The 21,302-nt window shown below is 35.9% G+C and overlaps 1 protein-coding gene across 1 annotated transcript; it reads left to right on the top strand.

The window, feature by feature from the left end:
• Positions 1-259: 259 nt before the first annotated feature.
• On the top strand, positions 260-19,905 carry DIRAS2 (DIRAS family GTPase 2). The gene is made up of 2 exons (XM_053467809.1): positions 260-586; positions 19,197-19,905. The coding sequence occupies exon 2, from the start codon at positions 19,235-19,237 to the stop codon at positions 19,832-19,834; it is 600 nt and encodes a 199-aa protein (XP_053323784.1). The 5' UTR covers positions 260-586; positions 19,197-19,234; the 3' UTR covers positions 19,835-19,905.
• The last annotated feature ends 1,397 nt before the right edge of the window (positions 19,906-21,302 follow it).

Below are 21,302 nucleotides of genomic sequence, written 5' to 3'. Positions count from 1 at the left end.
GGGTGCAAAGCTTAAACTGGCTCTTCCACGTTAATCACGCCTAATGCACTGTCCAGAACCTGGGTGACATGGCACGCTGAACACAATGTGCATCAAAACGTGCTAGATTTCTAAGTAGAACGATATTTCCTCCAATAATCAGAAGACAAACCAGCTTTTTTTTCTGAAAAAAGGGGAATGTTCCAAGAACATTCAGTAGGTGGCACTTAAAAGGTTTCTATGAATGTTCAGTCGCCATTAGAAGGATCATCACAAAGCTGGAGTCCATTCATCCTTAAGCACTCACTGAAGGTACTCTCTGTAGCCAAACTCCTGTGTGCTACAGCATAAAGCAAGGCCCTGGGAGTAATAGCCAAGAGGGGAGGGCAGAGAGAGCTTGGATGCTGAGAGTACAAGCAGCGCACAACAAATCCAACCTCACAAGGCAACAATCGTGCAGGATCCCAGAGCCCAGCAGATCGAGCTCCTGATATCTGTCACACAGGGGAAGAGCTCCTCGCCACCCAGATCCACATTCAAAAAGCAGCACTGCCTCTATTATGAAAGCCAACAACTGAAGAAGACCGCCGATCAGTCCACCCAGCAGGTAATCGTCCGTGTACAATGTGTCTCTTTGTGATGTGTTATTGCGATAGATGTTGTGTGGAAGCTGGACACGGTGAACAGGTCACTGCAATGCTGGACAGCTGAAACAAAAGGTCAGGACACTTTTGCATGATAGCGAGGGATGATCTGTGATTTCCTGACTCACTTTTACAGTATGAAGGTAAATCATTATATTTTTAATATCAGTTACATAGGTCCTCTGGAATACATACATCCTTTATATCACACCCATTGTACAGCGCTACAGAACATGATAGCGATACATATATAAAACTAAATAATTCTAATATATGTGTACTTTTAAGAGCCCCCCAAAAATGCATCTATTTATATCTATGTCTGTATGTGTATATGTGTGCAGATATGCAATGGATCTATATATAAATCCATGCATACACATGTAAATATATATATTCACATATATAACTATGATGACTGATTAACACATATATATATATATATATATATATATATACTTTATATAATGTGTGCTTTCTGCACATACTTGCCATGTATTAATTGTATACTATGCATATGAGTTTTCCAGTAAGGTGGGTGTGAAGTTTGTTGTATACTTGTTATGGAATTCTGCATAGGTTGTGATAAAGCACATTTTTGCTCTGGTCCCCTGTCTCTGCTGGCAAATTGTATGCTCAGCGGGGCAACAACATTAAAAAAAGGAAAATCCATGGCTGTGCTGCAGAGGATATTTTCAGTTAATGTACTGTAATCCTGATTTAGAATCAATACTTTGCACAGGGGAAGCAATTAGATTTTCCCTGTTCTTCTAACTTTAAGAAATAAACAATACAGTGGATGTATATATATATATATATATATATATATATATATATATATATATATATATATATATATATACATGAATGTGTTATTTGACCCTGCTAGCCATTATTTTGGTACTCTGAGTGTTTTAGAAAAGATATGATGTAAGACCACATTTTGTAAATCAGCTTAGCTCTCCCTTCATTTCAGCAAAATGCAATGTTTGCTTAAACAAAAAGATTAAACCTTAGAATGTTTTTCTAATACCGTTGCTTGAATTGATTTCATCTAATGCCATAAAGACAAAAATAAATTGCTATTAAAAATATTTATACTACAGAATTTCTTTCTGTTAAATAAATATAGAATGTTTTCAACATCCCATGATATAGCTCTGTGTGTTACAATGTATTAATGTACAATTTGTTAACTCTTTCAGTGTTAGAGGGGGTCTTCAATATTTCTGTGTTTTCTTATCTTAAATGAAATATAGCGATTAAGGCAATGTTGACGTCTGTTTTGGTGTGCAAGAAAATAATTAATCAAAAAGCATCCACATTTCACAACAGCCCATTCTATCAGCAGCTGGGTATGTGATTTTCATGTTACAATGTGACCCAAATAAGAAGCCATAATGGATGCACGGGTACTCTATGGATTTCCTTTACTCGAAGTGTTAATAGACCTGTCTTTAATTTTACGGTATAACAAAGTATAGCTTATCAGACTCATAAAATGGTCCAACAAAATATAACATCTTTTCAGTATCACTCATGGTTTGTGCAAAAGAACGGAAATTATTCTATATTTAAAACATTCGTATTTTTTCCATGAGTTTCAAATTTCTGAGTCTGAGTGGCTTCTTCTAACTGGCAATGGATATTGGCAAAATGAAATCATTACGGGTTTCTTATGGGTTTGCCTTACTGTAATGATATACTTATTCTTACAAATTGTAGGTTTATATTTAGCCTACATGGTTCCCCCCCCCCCAAACTTTCAGTCATACTGCTAAAAAGGGTTAATTGATTTGCTAATTGTGTGGTTTCTGGCTTTTGTAGGAGCTGGCAACGCAGATTCAATTTGTTGGTGGATATATATAGAAATAGATAATAATGGCCTATAATAATACAGTTCTAACTGGACACTAATTCCCTGTAACACACATTACTCAAAGGCGGTCTGTCGGTGACGTGGATAAATCCCACTACCAGCTTCAAGGACTCCTTATCTTCTATCAGTACTAAATAATGCAGTGGTTGAAAGACAGATCTAAGGAAAATATTATTGTGTAAGCCCTTTTCAGAGCACAAAAAGACTATACATACGTTTTGTTATACCCAAAACTATATCCTTGTGATGACTGCAGTTATGTAATGTCTGGTCTTAAATATATATATATATCAAAAGAGGCCTATCATTCAGAAATACCTGGATGAAATGGCCTGTATTGTGTAGGGAGTGAAATACTATGAGAACCAAATTGCGAGCACAGATATTACTAGATATTTTTAACATAAAGTTATTTTCAGCTCTGATGACTACGGATTTTTACATTGCTCATAATGCATTGGTCTCCAGCCAACGATGGGCATAATTGCATGAAATGCATTATGGGATAACGTATTATTAATTGTGGGGTCACATTTCTTTTCGCATCCCACTCAACAGCACACCATGTGTTCATATCAGTATGTCAATGGTTTTCAATTCCAACAGAACATATCAGTTATGATTGGTCTATAAATGCTTTTAAGGTTTTTGGATAGATTTTTTTTTTACTAATTTTACTAGATTCATTTTTACGAATTGTGAAAAATCTATATTTTATTTTATATTGCTAACACAAAAGTAAATAAACTGTAAATACCTTATCATGCTGCTGCTACTAGGATGGTAAGTGAAACTAGTATCCCTGCTTGCTTACCAGTTGCTCATGCAAGATATATATATACCAAGACCTAAAACAAATATGTCATCTCTGCAGGTTATTCCATTAACTACAATTTTTCATTTTACAATATAGATTAGTGAATTGTTGTGCCTAGTTAGCAAGTTAGATATATTATATGAGGTAGAAGCTGCAGCTATTCTGCTGTCTTTGGCAGAAAATGACGTCTATTGAAATAAATGGTGTATGTGGATGAGGGTCTGATCATGCAGATCATGCCAAACTAATCGTATAGATTTTTTTGATTGGGTGACTAAAAAATAGATTAAGGTGCAGTAGACATTGCGTATATAGATTTCAGTTAGGCCTTTGACACTGTCCCACATAGAAGACTTATCAATAAACTGCAATCTTTGAGTTTGGATTCCAATATTGTTGAATGGATTAGGCAGTGGCTGATTGACAGACATTGACAGAGGAATGTAGTCAATGGCATATATTCCGAGCAAAGTCTTGTTACCAGTGGGGTATCTCAGGGATCTGTACTCGGGCCCATTCTCTTGAATATTTTTATTAGTGATATTGTAGAAGGTGTTGATGGTAAGGTATATATGTTTGCCGATATCGAAGATCTGGAAGAGGATTGATGTCCCTGGAGGGATAAGCCAAATGGCAAATGATATAAGCAAACTAGAAAAATAGCTAGAGCTGTGGCAACTGATGCTTAATTTGGACTGATGTATCGCTTGGAGGAAAGAGGAGACAGTGGGATATGATAGAAACATTTAAATACATAAAGGGAATTAACACGATAAAGGAGTAGAGTATATTTATGTTGTTAGATAAGAAATTTATCTATGAGCAGCCATAGACAACCTTGGGCATTCTACAAGAAGGGGTTTGGAGGCTGCAGTGGCTGGGATGTTTGTCCTTGCACGCAACTTAAGTAGTTTTTACGTATCTTGCACACAATTACAAAATATGACTCAAATGGCATTCTGTCATGTCTGTCAAAGTAAATGACAGTGACATTTATGGTCTGTCACAGAGGTCTACAAGGATTTTAACCTATGTTTGTTTTAGTTTACATTTAAAATAGACTGCTATAAAGTATTATGTAGCCATGCATTATATTTGTAATAAAACCAGATGGTTCATGGGTTAATTAATATATTCAACCTTTAGTATTGTAGAGTAAGTGGTTTACAAGAAACACAATACAAGTCAAGCTATTGCGACATGTTTTCAGCTTTTATGTATTAATAGGATTTAGGTTTACATATAAAAAAGTGCCTCTATTTCTATGTCCCTTTGGGTGTCGGAAAACATTTGGGACAATTTTAGGAGATAAGTATTTTTGAGAGCTACAACTTCCATCACATTCATGATCATTTTGCTGATGGTGAAAGGAATTGTACTTCACAAAATCTCACTTAACCTCCTCATGACAATAGATGCAAGAGTACGTTACAACTCTGGCAGTTGATGCCAGAATAATGTGCTGTTATGCTCTGTCCCATTAAGCATCGACAGGTCTAAATCCCTGCCGGTACACAGGAAGTGAGGCTGTCAATTAACAGCCTGGTTTCCCCCATGCTAGCTGGAGCCAAAATGTATGGTTCCAAGTTCAGTGTTCTGATATGACAGCGCTCAAGATGAGCACTTTCACACTGTGGGGATTTAAATGCCTGAACTTCCATTTAGGCACTTCCTTTCCGGTGACATCAACACTGATGTCACTGTGCTTAAAAAACTGCCCGAAAAACTGAAATAACAGCCATACCACCCCATTTCCCTCACCTAACAAAAACCGTCTAACATACTGCCCCTCACTATAATTTTTAAAGTTCCAATTTTGACCCACAGCTTCCCTCAGAGCATGTCAAACCTATGCATGTGGGGATTTGCTGTTTTATTCTGCAATTGGGCAAGAATTCTAAAGTGCCATTACTACGTTTGCTTACAAAGTGGATTTTTTTTATTGTTAACTTTGGATGAGGTTGGTGGTAAACTAAATGCGCAAGAGCATGCAAAATCTGCCATAGAGCAATACCCTAAGTTGTCTACCTTCCAGAAACATATTATTTTATTGAAATCTGTGAGTACTAATAAAGCCTCAAAATACCAAATTTCAAAGAAGTACAATTAGGAAAAAGAAAAATATGCGCACCTTTTAATATATTCCCTATAACAAAAATAATGCAAATCCTAAACTTTAATTTTGTTATAGGGGAAGGGGTTGGACAATGGTAGCTGGACAAATTATGATAATTGTCACAATTCATTGTCACAGCATGTAAGCAGGGATCAAAGTTATTTTCTGACATGCAGACCCAATGTGCTTACAGCAGATCAGCTGGCAGCATGCTGTCACTTTATTTTCATTCTTTTTCCAGATATCCTTATAAGGCAATCTGTCCCATGTACTGATCCCTACGTATAGGCATAGATCAATTGTTTTTGTTTACTGCTTTGTCCTTATTGAGAAGCTGATGGTCTCTTCCCAAAATATTTCCCTAAGTATTTAAGTGCAAAAGTGAATCATCCAACAGATGTCTCAGGTGTATACTTAAAAGTAAGGAAAGGCTACCTATTGGGTTATCACTTTAAGGCTTAGTTATTGGATGTGTACCTGTATGGTATGGTGTAAAACTGTCTGAGTGGATTTTATACAAGAGAACAAAAAAGCACAACTGCACCGATAAAAACAGGAAAAGAATTGAGATTTCATGAGCATAAGAAAGTAAAATGAAATACAGGCATTGCAAACATTTGCAACTTTTGTATTCAGAGGTTGTGACAGAATTCTAAAAGGTACACGCAGGTACTCATAGGCACTTTAATGCATTTCACATTGTAGTTGCCATTCTACATATTCTATATCCAAACCTATAGATGTTTTCCTCAATTCCTGAGCAATATATGCATTTTGGCTGAAAGCATCTCCTGCAAGGAACTGGAGCTGGGAGGGGGTATCCTACTAGTTAGATACTCCAGTCTTATACTTACAATTGATATTTGTTTAAAAAACATACTGTACTTTCCATATTATTACATCTTATTTATTTTTCACCTAAATAATGTTAGTTTCAGTTGTGCTGTATGGAAGAGCTGCTTCGCAGGGTTTAAATTACTGCCTCGGCCTAAAATATGTATGAAAATAGCTTTACAGAGAACTGTTAATAATATGTAGCGCTGGAGGCTTGTGTGCAGTCTCCCAAAGCAATGCAGATTCAATCTAAGAACCCTGTTTGAAAATTCCAGTGCAGTCTTCACTAAGGGATCATGGAGAATAAAGGAACCGTTTACTGAAATGATCTTGCTATGACTTGATTGAATGTCAGATCTGTAAAATATAAATTCGAACAATAATAAAATAGTTAAAATATATATATATTTTTTTTTAAAAAAAAAACAAGCAATAGAGGATTTCAGTGCTACATTCATTTAATTTTGGCTTAAGTTAAAATGTTATAGTATGAATATAATAAAGGTGCAAAATTCTGGAATTATCTGTACTGATATATGTTTTTTTTCTTTAATTAATTACAGCACTAACCTTGTAAATTACTAGTTCTTCTTAAAAGAATAAAATAAAATGGATGCATGTTTTTTGTTTGATGATCTAGTTTTGACATGTGGCACTGCCAATGGCAAGTTCTAGGATTTAGTTGGAGTTGGAACTAACATAAATTCTTAGTAATATTATGATTTGCAAATTATACAGAAATAAACATTTCTTTCTAGGATGACACAATTATGTAGACATTTTATGTTGCTTGTAACATAGAAATTGTTTCTCATTATTTGACTGCTTTTTGTTTTTTTGTATACACTTCTTCATAGTTTCCTATTTTATAATTAGAAACATAATTAGTTCATGAATCGTCTTGCACAGTGGATGCGGTAAAATAACATCAGGTCTTTTCAGCCCTATTTTCCATTCCATTTTTTAAAATGATTGCAGGTTCTTTTGTGTCAGTAAATTAGACACATTTGGAAGGATTTTATTTAGGATTTTTTTGCATACAGGCTGTTTCAGCTTTTTTACTAGTTTACCGGGTTTACTGGTTCATAGAAATATATACAATATGCTGCTCTTAGAAAGAAAGCGTAGAAAATTGCTGTCTAAGCATTGCCCTGCAACTTCAATGCTTAATTGCATCGGATATCATCTTAAAGTTTGGCACCATTCCCAAAATCAATAATGAAACTGAACGGGATAATTGAAAAAGAAGAAATCGATTTTATTTTAAATACTCTGTTTAACATTTTTCCGTTGATAGAAACACTACCAGATTTTATATTTGGGGTCTTTATGGACCTTGAATTTTGAATAGATGTGAGAGTATAAAATGTCTATAAATATTTTGTTTGTATTCACCATAATGAAATGTGTTTAATAATATGGAAGCACATCTATCTAAAAAAACACACAACCACATTAGGTTTTGAGACAAAAGAATACAGCATTGAGACATTGCCATAATATATATATATGCTTGTGGTTAAATAGCAAATATATGTTACATTACAAATTAAAGAAGATTTTTTTCATTCAGACAGTACATTAATTGCCCTCTCAAATATGTTTGTTGAAAATCTGACATTTTATTCTTTCTTTCAAAGGTTTAATAACATAACAATACCACAGAAACTTTTAAGAAGTGTTTTCTGTTTCTATGGCAACTATATATCAGTGCCTGCTTTTGTGTTACTTGACAATAACCTTTATCAGACATTTTTAATAAAAGTAAATATCAACGATTAGAATTATTATGTGAATGGTTCTAGGAATGATTCAGTGACATGACTAAACCTTAATTGCTTTCAACAGTGCAACAAAATACACAGTAAGAACAATTCTGTGGCCTGACTAAACTTTATAGAACAAGCGTACATTCTACGGTACGAATGCTCAGAAAAATGCCACATTGAAATCATAGAAAACCTTGCTCAGAAAAAGATTCAATGAAGTGTGTACAAAGTGCCTAAAATGGATACATTTTGCACGTACATTTTAAACCATGAAATCCTTTGTCTCAACTAGACCTGACAAAATTAATGGACACACTGTACAAGAACTAATTAAATACACTGCATATTATTATTATTTATTGTTTTATATAGCACATTAGATTATGCAGCACTGTACAAAAGGTAGACAGGACCTATCAAGTAGTAAATAACATAACAGGATGACATGCAGAAACAACTTGCATCTGTGGATATGAGACCATATCTCAAGGATATAGTAGACGTGCAAATGGGCCAAGAAATGATTTGGACACATTTTTTTGGTCCGTCTTTGGCCCATTTGTTGTTGGGCAATAAATTCCATTTCCTGTCCATTCGTTTTGGGGAGCATTTTAGATTTGGAAACTAAATTCGTTTTCCGATGCCCACATTTACTCTCCCTCTCTCAGACTCTCACTCAGTCTTTCACACTCTTATTTTCGTTCACACTCTTTCATGCTTTCTGCATGTCTCCGTACCTTCTCTGCCGACCACTTTTACAAACTTGTCTTGCAGCACCATTTCTATGTCTCACATTTTCTTGTTCTACATCTCCTTGTTCTCCTTTCTCCTCTCTTTTACCTCCTCTTTTCTCTCTTCTTTCTACATCTGCATCCCTGCACACATAACCTACTGGCGAACTTCTGCCAAAACGGCTCCACTGACAACAGAAGCTCCACTATTTTGGGGAAGGTTCACACAAGGTTGTCAATGATGGAGCTTCTGGTGATGTCCTCCAAATGGGGGAATAAGTTGCACAGGCAGTTTGTTGAGGGAGTGGCAGAAATGGCACAGGCAGGCTGTTTGGGGATAGAAATGACACAGGCTGCTTGGGGACATTAATGGCACAGGGAGGCTGTTTGGGGACATAAATGGCACAGGGACATTGTTTGGGGCAAAAATGACATAAGAAGGCTGTTTGGGGCAAAGACAAGCTGGGGGAAAAGATGGAACAGACAAGCTTTTTGGGGCACTGACAGGCTGTTTTGAGACAAAGACAACAGACAAGCTGCTTGGGGACAAGGGTGGCAGAGGCAAGCTGATTTGGGAGACAGATGGCACATACATGCAGTTTTGGGGCAAAGGTGGCACAGATAAGCTGTTTGAGGGCAAAGATGAAAATAAATATTTGTCTGAAGCCAAAATGTTTCTAGCATACGTGTGTCTAGCATACATAAGATTGGCTGCTGCTACTTCCATTTATTTTAATATAATTTCTATTAGAATTTGCTTTGTACTGTGTAGGCCCACTGTGTGTGCTCTGGGCCATACCCATGGTGGAAGAGATCATGTAGCCCATACTGCTTACACACATCTGCTCCTGTGTTCCTGCTATTATGCAATGTTAATAATTAGACAGGGAAAGCTAATGCATGTTATAACTTCATTGATATAGAGCTATATTATTAATCATGTAGAGGTTATGGGGCATTAATTGTTCAAGATTTGGAATTAGACTGAAAAGGGACACTTTATTAGTAATAGCTCTCACGCCCCTCATCAATTGATGAAATAAACTGGACTTTACCATAGGGAAATGAAACGACATAAAAAATATATTTTGTTATGTTTAATATTGTGCACTCTTGTTTAATGCTTTGTAGATAAACCCCAGGTGTGTTTCTAGATGGATGGAGAATTATTATATCCACCGGCATGTTATTTTGTGATATCCAGACATTTTGTGATGTTCAGATATTTTGTGAAATACAATAGGTCGTATATGCACATTTATTTGCTTCATTTTTTTTGCACAAGGCACAGTGCAGTTTTTTCCTCTTAATAAGGAATGCAGTAAAAGATTGTGAGAATGTGGTAATAAATCTGATTTGCAGAAAAGTCAAAACAGCAGGTGGTGTCTCTAATATAATTAGACTGGCTACTTGTACTTAAAACCTAAAACAGATTAGGTGATTCTAGACAGAAAAAAAACAGAATTCTGCCACAGTACATTGCAAATAAGGGGTGCATTAATTACAAGAAAAAAAAAGACTAATTTAAGGAATGTATTTTCTAAAGAAAAAGTTTGCATTATTAGGCACTATGAAAGGCCTTTCCTGGCAGATTTATTTTGCAAGAGGGCACGGGCTTGTCCTGTATAATGCACAGTTCTGTAAAGTGACAACACACTAAATATGCATTGTGCATGGACAAACAAGAAACATTTTTTATTAAAAAATGCCTTTTATAATGCATTTGGATGTTGCTGATAAACTGATATCCTCCTGCAAATTCACCTGCAAATTGTTTTAGAGAGTTATTATAAAAATGTCCCAATGTCCCAAATGTAATAAGGTTGATGAATGCATGCCATGAATAAATATACTATATGGACAAAAGTATTAGGACACACCTCTCAATGATTGAATTCTGGTGTTTCAATCAGACCTATTATCACAAGTGTATAAAAACCAAGCACCTAGCCATGCAGTCTGTATTCACAAACATTTGTGAAAAAAAAGAGTTGTTCTGAAGAGCTCTGTGAATTCAAGCGTAGTACTGTTATAGGATGCCACCTTTACAATGAGTCAGTTCGTGAAATTTCATCCCTGGTCGACTGCAAGTGGTGTTGGAAAGTAGAAGCCTTAAAGAACAGCAGCAGCTCAGCCACGAAGTGGAAGACCACTTAAGACCACAGGGCGGATCACCAAGTGCTGAGGTGCATATTATGTAAAAGTCGCCAACGCTCAGCTAATTCCAAAAGATCCTAACTTTCACTGGCATAAATATCAGCACAAAAACTGCATGACAGGAGATTCATGAAATGGGTTTCCATGGCTGAGAAGCTGCATGCAAGTCTCACATCACCAAGTACAATGCCAAGTCTCGGTTCGAGTGGTGTAAAACAGGCCGCCTCGGGACTCTGGAGCAGTGGAAACATACTCTGTGGAGTGACAAATCCTGCTTCTCTAATTGGCAGTCTGATTGGCGAGTCTGGGTTTGGCGGATGCCAGGAGAATGTTGCCTGCCTGTCTGCATTGTGCCAACTGTAAAGCTTTGTGAAAGAGGGATTATGGTATGGGATTGTTTTTCGGTGTTTGAGCTGGGCCTCTTACTTCCAGTCAAGGGAAATCTTAATACTTCATCATATCAAGACATTTTGGACAATGCTATGATTCCAACTTTGCCCCAGTGCACAAAGCAAGGTCCTTTAGACATGGTCAGATGAATTGGGTGTGGAAGGACTTAACTGGCCGGCACAGAGCCCTGACCTCAACCCCACTGAACACCTTTGAGATGAGCCATGCCTTCGTATCCAACATCAGTTGCTGTCATCACAAAAGCTCTACTGGATGAATGGACAAACGTTCCTACAGAAACACTCGATAAGCTTGTGGAAAGCTTTCCCAGAAGAGTGGAAGCTGTTTTAGGGGACCAACTACATATTAATATCTATGTATTTAGAATGCAATGTCATAAAAGTCCCTGTTGGTATAATGGTCAGGTGTCCTAATACTTTTGTCTATAAAATGTATGCGTGTTTATCTTTTTAAAAAATTGATAGGATCCACCAAAACAATTTCATTTTGCAGTAAATTCCATAGATTTTGTTTTATTGGTTAGCTGCCCACTAAGGCAGAGACCCCTTTTCCAAAAGAAATTGTTTAATGAAAAATTAATGAAAACCAGCACTTAGTGTTTTCAAAAGATGCTTAAGATTATACGGTTGGATTGGTCAAAATGTAACTGAAAATATACTTCACAATCAACGGTATGTTTGTTCCAAAATAATAAAGGGTGAACACGTAGATTGTTGATGTGCATGAATGCTACTAAATTATTGAGGTATAATTGGGCAGCTGTACAAAAACCCCTAATGGCTTCCAGTTTGACACTGTAATATGTTACTGGTGAATCTATATTGTTGGTCCATAAAGATTTAAGGAACTAGATTAAATAACTGAACATTCAGGTGACGCTAATCATTACTCACCGTGGGTTACTTTACATTAATGATTTTGTTTTCAGGGAAGATATCTGTTAGCTTCTTGTCAATAAGTGAATTATAAAACATCTAAAAGAAATGTTTTTTATTGTTTTTCAGTGAAGAGACCTTTTATTGAGAGAGAAATGCAAAGCATACTATTTAACAGACGTGGAAAGAGTATGGTAATGCTAAAAATAGATGGATACAAATGTTGTTTTTGATGGTGAAAGTAAGGAGAAAATAAAATGACAAATATAAAAACGGTTCTCTGTTTACGTACATGCTTGTTAAAGGTACTGTTTTATCTATGGTGCTGACGTATTAAACTGGAATATACTAATATATACAGACTAATTATATGACAGTAAAAATGTCTCATATAGATAATTAATATCCAATAAAACATACCAATCACAAGCAAATGAAGAAATCTTTATACATCCCCAACATTTCTGGTGTCCAAATAAGGACATCTGTGTTATGGGGAGTGACAATAGACAGGGGGGGGGGGCAGGGTTAGAGCTGTGAGTGAGCTGGGTTGAGGGTATGGCCACTTGCCTTGCAAGAAGGGCAATCATCTTCAGAGTCAACTGGAGGGAGCTGCAATGGAGGCCTATGTGGCAACATCACAGATTTCCATTGATTGTAGAGCTCCCTCTGCCGTTCGGGAGAGATCAGAGGATCTACCCCATCTTGTCCTTTATACCCATTGCTCGCACATGCAATGGGTATAATGGACAAGTGTCCAAAAATTGGGACTATCCTATGAAAACTGGGAAGTATGAATTAGATAATATCTGAGATTTCTGACCAGTCTTACTAAAAGATGACTGAAAAACCATCTATCCTTACCATATGAAATTTACCTGTGCAGAATGGTTTTCGCTACCCTTTGAAGAGTCCTACAAATAATTATAAATAATTTCTGTCAAGTTATGAGGACTTTCAATTACCTTCAATTAGAGAAACATTTGTGATTATTGCATATTCCTAACATAAATATGGTAATAAAAACATTACATACGATATTAACCAAATGGTTTGCGAGCAGGGCTCTCTCCACCGAATGTATCGGTTTGTCTTAGTCTGTCAATTTTTGTCTTGTCATATCCTTTGAATTTATGAATTGTATTAAGCGCTGCCTAAACTGTTGGCGCTATAAAAATAAAAGATAATAATAATAATAATAATAATTATAAAGGGAAAAATATATTGGTAGGTATTTTTTCATCTAATTCTCAATGTTGTTCTCTATATGTGTCATTTGTTGTAGTACATTATATTCCAGACACAACTAGGACCTTAGTAGAGCACATGCTGGATATTGTATGTTTATAAAATTAGTATAATTACTTTATATTATACTTATATCTTGCTTATAAAAATTAGTAACACTGGTAATATTTATTAATATACATAGGTTGTAAGCAGATTATATTGGGGGGACACTTCTTATTTTTCATGCACTGTTACATATACAGAGATTGTAGAGCACTTAAAGAAACATGTACAAAACCCCCCAGGTATATTGCAAACGCAGACCATTAACATAATGTGCCTTATATTATATTTGCTGTGCAGAATGTTCTTTGCTGGGTCAAGCTCTTAATCCAGAACTGCTTAATCTATATTATTAGTGCCATACTATGACTATGAATAACTAATTCATATATTCAGCCTCAGTAACTGACTCTTATTTGGTGGCTTTGCCAGCATTGATTTACAAACAAACACATTCTATACTACATGTCAAAAACTCATGATAATATGCTGGAAATGCCCTCTGGACAAATTGAGGCATCTATTCTAGACCTGGAGAAAACCAGAGAGGTAATAGTCACATTTCTTAGCAGCAAGACAATGCTAGAAACCTGTGGGGATTTCGAAAGAAGCAATTAAAATATTTACAGCTTCAGCAGCAGATCTTAAAGAAAAAAAGGAGTAGGGCCTAGATTATAATGTAAGATATTAAAATGCCATTATGGTGTATATATTAGATTTATGTATTAGTATTATCATTATTTTATCCTTTTAATATAATATTTCTACATCATGTAACAGGGTTATACATTATTTATAGTGTCTCGTTTCACAAATGTAGCATTTTACAGTACTCTAAATAAATGCATGTTATAATAAATAAGCAATGTATGTCAAATGGTGCTGTTACCTTCTGTTTTCAGGGTCTGCATGATCATTCCTCTCCCCTATGTTTCAGTTTTCAACGCCTGTTGATTTGTTCTGGTGCAACAATCCGACAAGCCTTGAAAAATTACCACACCCACTGCCCCAAAGCTCCACCCACTCTGTCACACAGACAGAATTACCATAATTTAGCCCTTCCTAGTTACTATGGTGCAGATTATATCACCAAATTCTCCCTCTGACCTACTATTGCCCACCCACAGGACTTGTCTCTGCACCCAGTGACTTGCCATTGCACACCCACAGGACTTGCCATTGCTATGAACTCTTTAAGTACCTGTCTGTGTCAGGCTAACGTACCATCATGGGGTAGGCCCAGACTCTTTTTACAAAACCTATTATGTTAAAATAAATTGATTTATATTGGTCAGCTCTCTTGCTTTCTGCACTTTATATATACACTTTCTGGTGAGCCAGAAAAGAAACATATATTTTACCTTGAGAGAGAGAGAGAGAAAGAGAAACAAAGAGAGACAGGGAGGAATTCTGGTAGCATTTCCTGCTGTTCTATTGCATTGTCTACCTACCTTTATATCTTAGATCCCTTTCCTCACACGTTGAGGTTAGGACAGTATCAAATATTCTCTACTCTGCCCTTGGGTTTTATGCCCTAGATGCATTACTTTGCCTTTATCCACATTTAACATCAGTTGCCACAGCTCTGACCATTTTTCCAGTTTAGCTAACCCATTTCCCACTTGGCATATCTCTCCAGGAACATCAACTCTGTTGCAAATGTTTGTGTCATCAGCAATAAGACATACCTTACCATCAAGACCATCTGCAATCTGACTAATGAAAATCTGAAATAGAATATTAATATTAATAATAATCCTAATGTTTTGTATATTCGACCTTTGTTTTCTTTATAGAACTATTTATTCATCCTCTGAAGGTAGTGAATAACATATCATTACACTGTATAGAGCTCCTTACTCTACTGAGTTTTACATTTTCCCAAAATATATGTGCCTCCCATGATAGCTGTGTCCCTTGAAAATTACATTTTCTTTCTGTTGCAAATGCATGAAGGGATTAATCAGAATCCCCCTGTGCATTTGCACCATTTTTCCACCCTCCGCACATTCACAAGCAGGAGATGCATTTGGCTGATCACATATCCTCTTTGCCAGTGTGCCTGCTTGGCTGCTAGCCAGGTCTAATACCGGCTTGTATTCAATTTCTGGTAATTTTCCTGTTTTAATGGAAGAACTTAGGAGGTAGTATTTATTTTATTTTATTTTTACACATGAATATTGTATATTCAAGTAACTTAATATGCATATTATAGTAATGTAATACTCATTCTTAATTTGTGGGGTTCTATGGGACATTGGAATGTACCTTTAAGCCATCAATTCAGGAAATAACACCTTGATCCTCCTCATCTCTGGATTTCAATATGCAATTAGCAACATAAATTTGTGCTCAGATATAAAATGTATTCAGTAAGCCTGTGTCCACATGGTATGGATGACCTAATTTATGGATGTGTTTTGCCCTTTACAGTCATATTGCTTAGTTACGCTAAAATGAGCTCTTGGCTTCCAAATGCTGAACATATGTTGCACTTGATTTGTGACGACAGTATATTTACAGATTGCTTTTGAAGACAAGTGCATGTAATGCTGCTATAAAAAAAAAAAAAAACACCAGCGTTTTTTTGGGGGGGCAATAAGGCTTTGCTGGAATGTAGCTAACTCAAAGCATAGTAGTTTCTTTACACAATGTTAAAAGTGAAACATTTGATAAACATATTTTCAACTGAGGTAATGAATTGAGTAAAAAATTTGGTAACTACAGTCATCTTTGGAGATAGCAAGCCTTAAAGTAAATATATTATTGGCAGTTCTTATTCAGATACTGTATTCCAGTTCATCTGCCACAGCCAACATGATATAATCTGCATTGAACATTCTAAATAAAAAATGTGTTTTTATTACAGAATGTTTTGAAGCAAATGGATACAGTATTTATCGGACTTCCCAAGAGCCTATGTAACGTTATGGGTTTTTTTCTATATCGGTCCACAAAAAGTATCAGCTTTGATTAAAGACTCCATTTTCTCTTGGGCTGATACAACTTTATCTATTTTTCTTAATAATATGGTTTTGCACCTTTGATACATGGTTTAACTTTACAAGGAATCCAGTGCCGATGAGCAATCTGTAGTTTGTTTTTAGAAGTGACAGAATGAACAATACGCAGTTATGAGATTCTGAAAAGAGAGCTAAATAATGTGGCCTTTGCCTTTCCTTCCCAGTTATTATCATCAATTTGCATATGTTCCCCTTGATGTGTGAATTAATGTCCGAGAGGAGTCCTGTGTTGCTAGATGTATATATGTTAAATATGATCAATAAATATGGAAATGAAGCTTCAATTACAATGTCATTAAACATGAATTAACATTTTGTAAAGATAATTACCACTACATTTCATAGAGTAGAAATTACTTGTATATGTAGGAGCCAGTCACTAAATGCATGAGCTACCATGCTACAATTGTGGGGGTGATTAGACATGGCATCATATTATCTGGCTGAATGTCCACCTTGTGGCAGAACAAAAAATCAAGCTGCTGGACACATATCCAGCAGATGAAACACTACAAATAAGTCACCATGATAACCTGATGCCTAGGATTTGTCAAGCCACGTTGAACAGCTTAAGTGGAACACATACTGATCTGGGAGACAGCTGGTTGCATAATGGGTTTATAATGTCATCAGTATGCATATACTTAGATTGACAAATTCACACATCAGATGTGGTACAAAACGTAGTAAAACATATACATACACATCTATGATTTTGGTACACCCAAGGTGCCTGTGAGACTGAAGAGAATGCTGGAGGTGTACATGACAAGAAGACCCACCACCATGAAACAACCACACTAGTGTATGTTGCTTGGCAAATGTTATAGCAATTCTAAACAGCCATTAGTAGATATGTCACAGTGATGAGGATTAGCTCTCAAGAACAAGTGACAAGCTGCTCCTTCTTCATGAAGATTAAAATCACTGCCACATTGGATGTCCAATTTGAAGCTGCTTGAAGTTGTTATAACACCAATGACTTTACACAAACAATGGTATACTTAATCTAAGGCACACCATAAAGGTGATTTATATTGCAGACATCTCAGATCCATCTGATGAGAAAATGAAAAAACAAATTCATATTCTTGCTTCACACAGTATTGCTGTATTGAAATTGATTTACAATAAAATATAACAAAATGAGATTACGCTAGTACAAGGGTAGCTGAGAAATAGCTGTTCATTCATTTTGGAACTGTAGCTCCTACAATAATCATTTTAAACAAAAAATAACTTCATATTTTCAGGCAGGATACATATAATAAAAATGAAAAAAATTATACCCACTTTCTATATCTGCTCCATGTCCTACCAATCAAGTTACCAAACTAAGGCTTCCTAAGATTAACATTTTTGTGACATATAGGACAGGAAAATTCCTCTACACTATGTAATCTGGAACAAAACCCTAAAGAGCACAAACATCCCCAGGATCATACATACATTATCATACATAAAAATTACAACTGATCCCTCATCGCTAATGCACAATCCAGATTTCTCTTAAGGTCTGAACTACTTACCTCATAGATGTTTTTTTGCTAGAATACAAATGTATCAAACCTCCTTGTATTTCCAGAATAATTTCCAAATTCTGATCCTAGGAAAAAATATTTTTTTCATTTTGCACTACATACAAAGACTTACTAACAATCACAGCCAGAAAAAGATGGAAAACTACCTTTGAAAGATTGTGCACTAGAACAGTATACCATTTCTATGATATATACAATTCTTAATACACCCAATCCAATGTATGCTATGCCAACCTATGCTATGCAATGAAACAAAGGAGAAGAAACTACGAGAAGAAATCTTAGCTCAAAATCTAGTACAAAATATCTTAGATTCATGCACACTGCTCACACAGTAACCAGATCCGAGAGGCCCCTCACAAACTAGTCACAAGATTGCACAAAAACAAGATTGCACCAAAGATTGGAGAATATATTTCTCTTACAAAAACCAATTGCTTTAAATTTGTTGTTACCTCCTCCAGCCCCCACCCCAGAAGTAATTCCAGTCATTTTCACCAGCTTTACATATTTCACATGATTTATAACACGATAAACACAGTTTATGTATGATATATTTATTCTGCAGAATCCCCCGATATGCATTTGCCCCTTTCCATTGCACCACCACTAGTGTTCAAGCAAGAGATGTGTTTAACATGCTATATGTACAGTTAGTCTTAGACTGATGACTTCACCTCTCAGTGAATAGGCCCAAAAGTGTTTCCTGAACCATTGGATGGTAACTGTACTGAGTGCTGTATTAAAGATATGGACTGTTTTTAAAGTTTTTATGTTAAACTTTGTTTTATTGTTCTACATATAAATACTGAGAGACATGTACTTCAGTAGAATCCTGTGTGCCACTCCAAGGATACCATAATGCTGATTTTATCAGGTCTTATATTTTAGCTTTGTGCTTGCATTGTTCAATCTGTAAGCAATAAGAGGGAGTGGTGCCCACAGGCATGTCACTTGGCTAAGGCATATATATATATATTTTCCCTAACGTCAATAAATATGGCATAATGAGTTTTAGTGTGAATTGTATAAGCAAATAGTGATGGTGCTTATGTTATCAATAGTTCTCAATCTTATAATTTTTAGTGACATGTTTTAATAACATGCTTGTTTATCTTTTTTTCTAGGTGTTTAATAGCAAAGACATCTGATAGCAGTAAAGAAAATGCCAGAACAAAGTAATGACTACAGGGTGGTTGTGTTTGGAGCTGGAGGTGTAGGTAAAAGTTCCTTAGTGTTGCGGTTTGTGAAAGGCACATTCAGAGAAAGCTACATACCAACCATTGAAGATACCTACAGGCAGGTGATCAGCTGTGATAAAAGTATATGTACTTTACAAATAACTGACACCACAGGGAGCCATCAGTTTCCAGCCATGCAGCGCCTGTCCATATCAAAAGGACATGCTTTTATTTTGGTCTATTCCATCACCAGCAGACAATCTTTGGAGGAACTGAAGCCAATCTATGAACAGATTTGTCAGATCAAAGGGGATGTGGAGAGTATCCCCATAATGCTAGTTGGAAATAAGAGTGATGAAAGCCAAAACAGAGAACTAGAAAGCTCAGAAGGTGAAGCAATAGCAAAAAAGTGGAAATGTGCCTTCATGGAAACCTCTGCCAAGATGAACCACAATGTCAAAGAGCTCTTCCAGGAGCTTCTGAATCTTGAGAAGCGCAGGACTGTAAGTCTACAGATAGATGGTAAGAAGAGCAAGCAGCAGAAAAGAAAAGAAAAACTTAAGGGGAAATGTGTCGTCATGTAGAGTTTTGGCCATCTAAAGGAACAACAAGGAAACCACACATCTTTAAAGCACTTAAGAAGAAACAAGACAAATATCTGCATGCATCACACCTTGAAACACTTTCATTCTAAGCATGGACTGAACTTATTGGTCCCAACAACAAATTATTTATTTAGCTGCTTCACTGACAAACCAGTGTGTTCTGTAACAAATGTGGTATCAGCCACATGCAAGTAAACACAAATAATCAAGTTTGTTAGTGTACGAAGAGTATTCAGAGATCTTTTTAAATAATTTCATGATGTCATAGACTGAAGTTAATGAAGCTGCCTGTTAGAGGTATCTATTTTGCAAAAAAAACAACCAACACAACAAACAGTGACAAACAAATGAAGACTTGTTTGTGGGATTGGAGCACATAATGTGTCTATTACAATTAATCTAGCTAAAGCAGTACAACAGACATTGCTTGAAGAGAAATGAACTGCAGTGTATGATAGTACCTCCTTAGCATGATTCTGATTAGCACACAGACTTACTGTAGGCCGGCGTCTCACTTACCATTCAGGAAGCTTTTTAAATGTTTCCTACCGGGTTTCCATTCACTGTAACAGATTAACAGGTTTGTATGCCACCGATTCACATATTCTGTACAATTAACATAGGAACGTGTTTTTCTTCTATATCTTTTCTTCTATGATGACTTTAGGAAACTACATATCAGTTCAAGTGTTAAAGACATTGTTACCTAAGAAATAATCTTAGTATTTATTTACACAGAGCGTTGATTTACACACATATACAGTACATACTTGGAGAATATCTGGTTTTGCCTCACAGCCTGTGAACAGAATAATATTTCTGGCCCAGTTAAATATCAGTGTTCCCTGTTTGTATAATAATTATATATATTTAGATGTAGATTAACCAGCTGTATACTGCAACGCAAAGCAAGCCGTTTCCCGGCCCTTGTACAGTCCTACCAGTAAGAATATGCAGGTCCTCATAAGCATCCTAATGGAAGCTCAAAAAAAACAAAAGATGGAAGGTAAGGAGGCATATCGGATATCTCAACATATGAAACACTCATTCAATATGCTTCGCTCATAATGTTTTCATAACACAAAACATTTTACCACCATCACAATGTTAAATGAAAGGTTTTGACTTGAGCACCATAAACTGATTTTGTGTTTTTATGAAAATGTTAGTGTTCATGAAATTAACATCAATTAGTGGTAATGCTACCGCTTCGCAGAGGATGTTTCATTAAAACCCCCTTTACGTTAATCTATAGGACACAATGAAACAAATATTCAATTTCAACTAACCTGCCATTAAACTCATTATGCTAGGCGCATCATGGAACTTCTCCATGCTTACTTGCTAGTTGAGTAAAAAATCAAATTGCAAATATTTAAAAAGATACAAAAATGGAAGCTAATAAGGTTCATGCTGAGAAATATTGTGTACTAAGCACCAGGACAGA

Source organism: Spea bombifrons, chromosome 1 (genome assembly GCF_027358695.1).
Source record: "Spea bombifrons isolate aSpeBom1 chromosome 1, aSpeBom1.2.pri, whole genome shotgun sequence".
Classification (NCBI taxonomy): Eukaryota; Metazoa; Chordata; class Amphibia; order Anura; family Pelobatidae; genus Spea; species Spea bombifrons.
The sequence above is the reverse complement of the archived record's forward strand: the minus strand, read 5'-3'. Positions and strand labels throughout refer to the sequence as shown.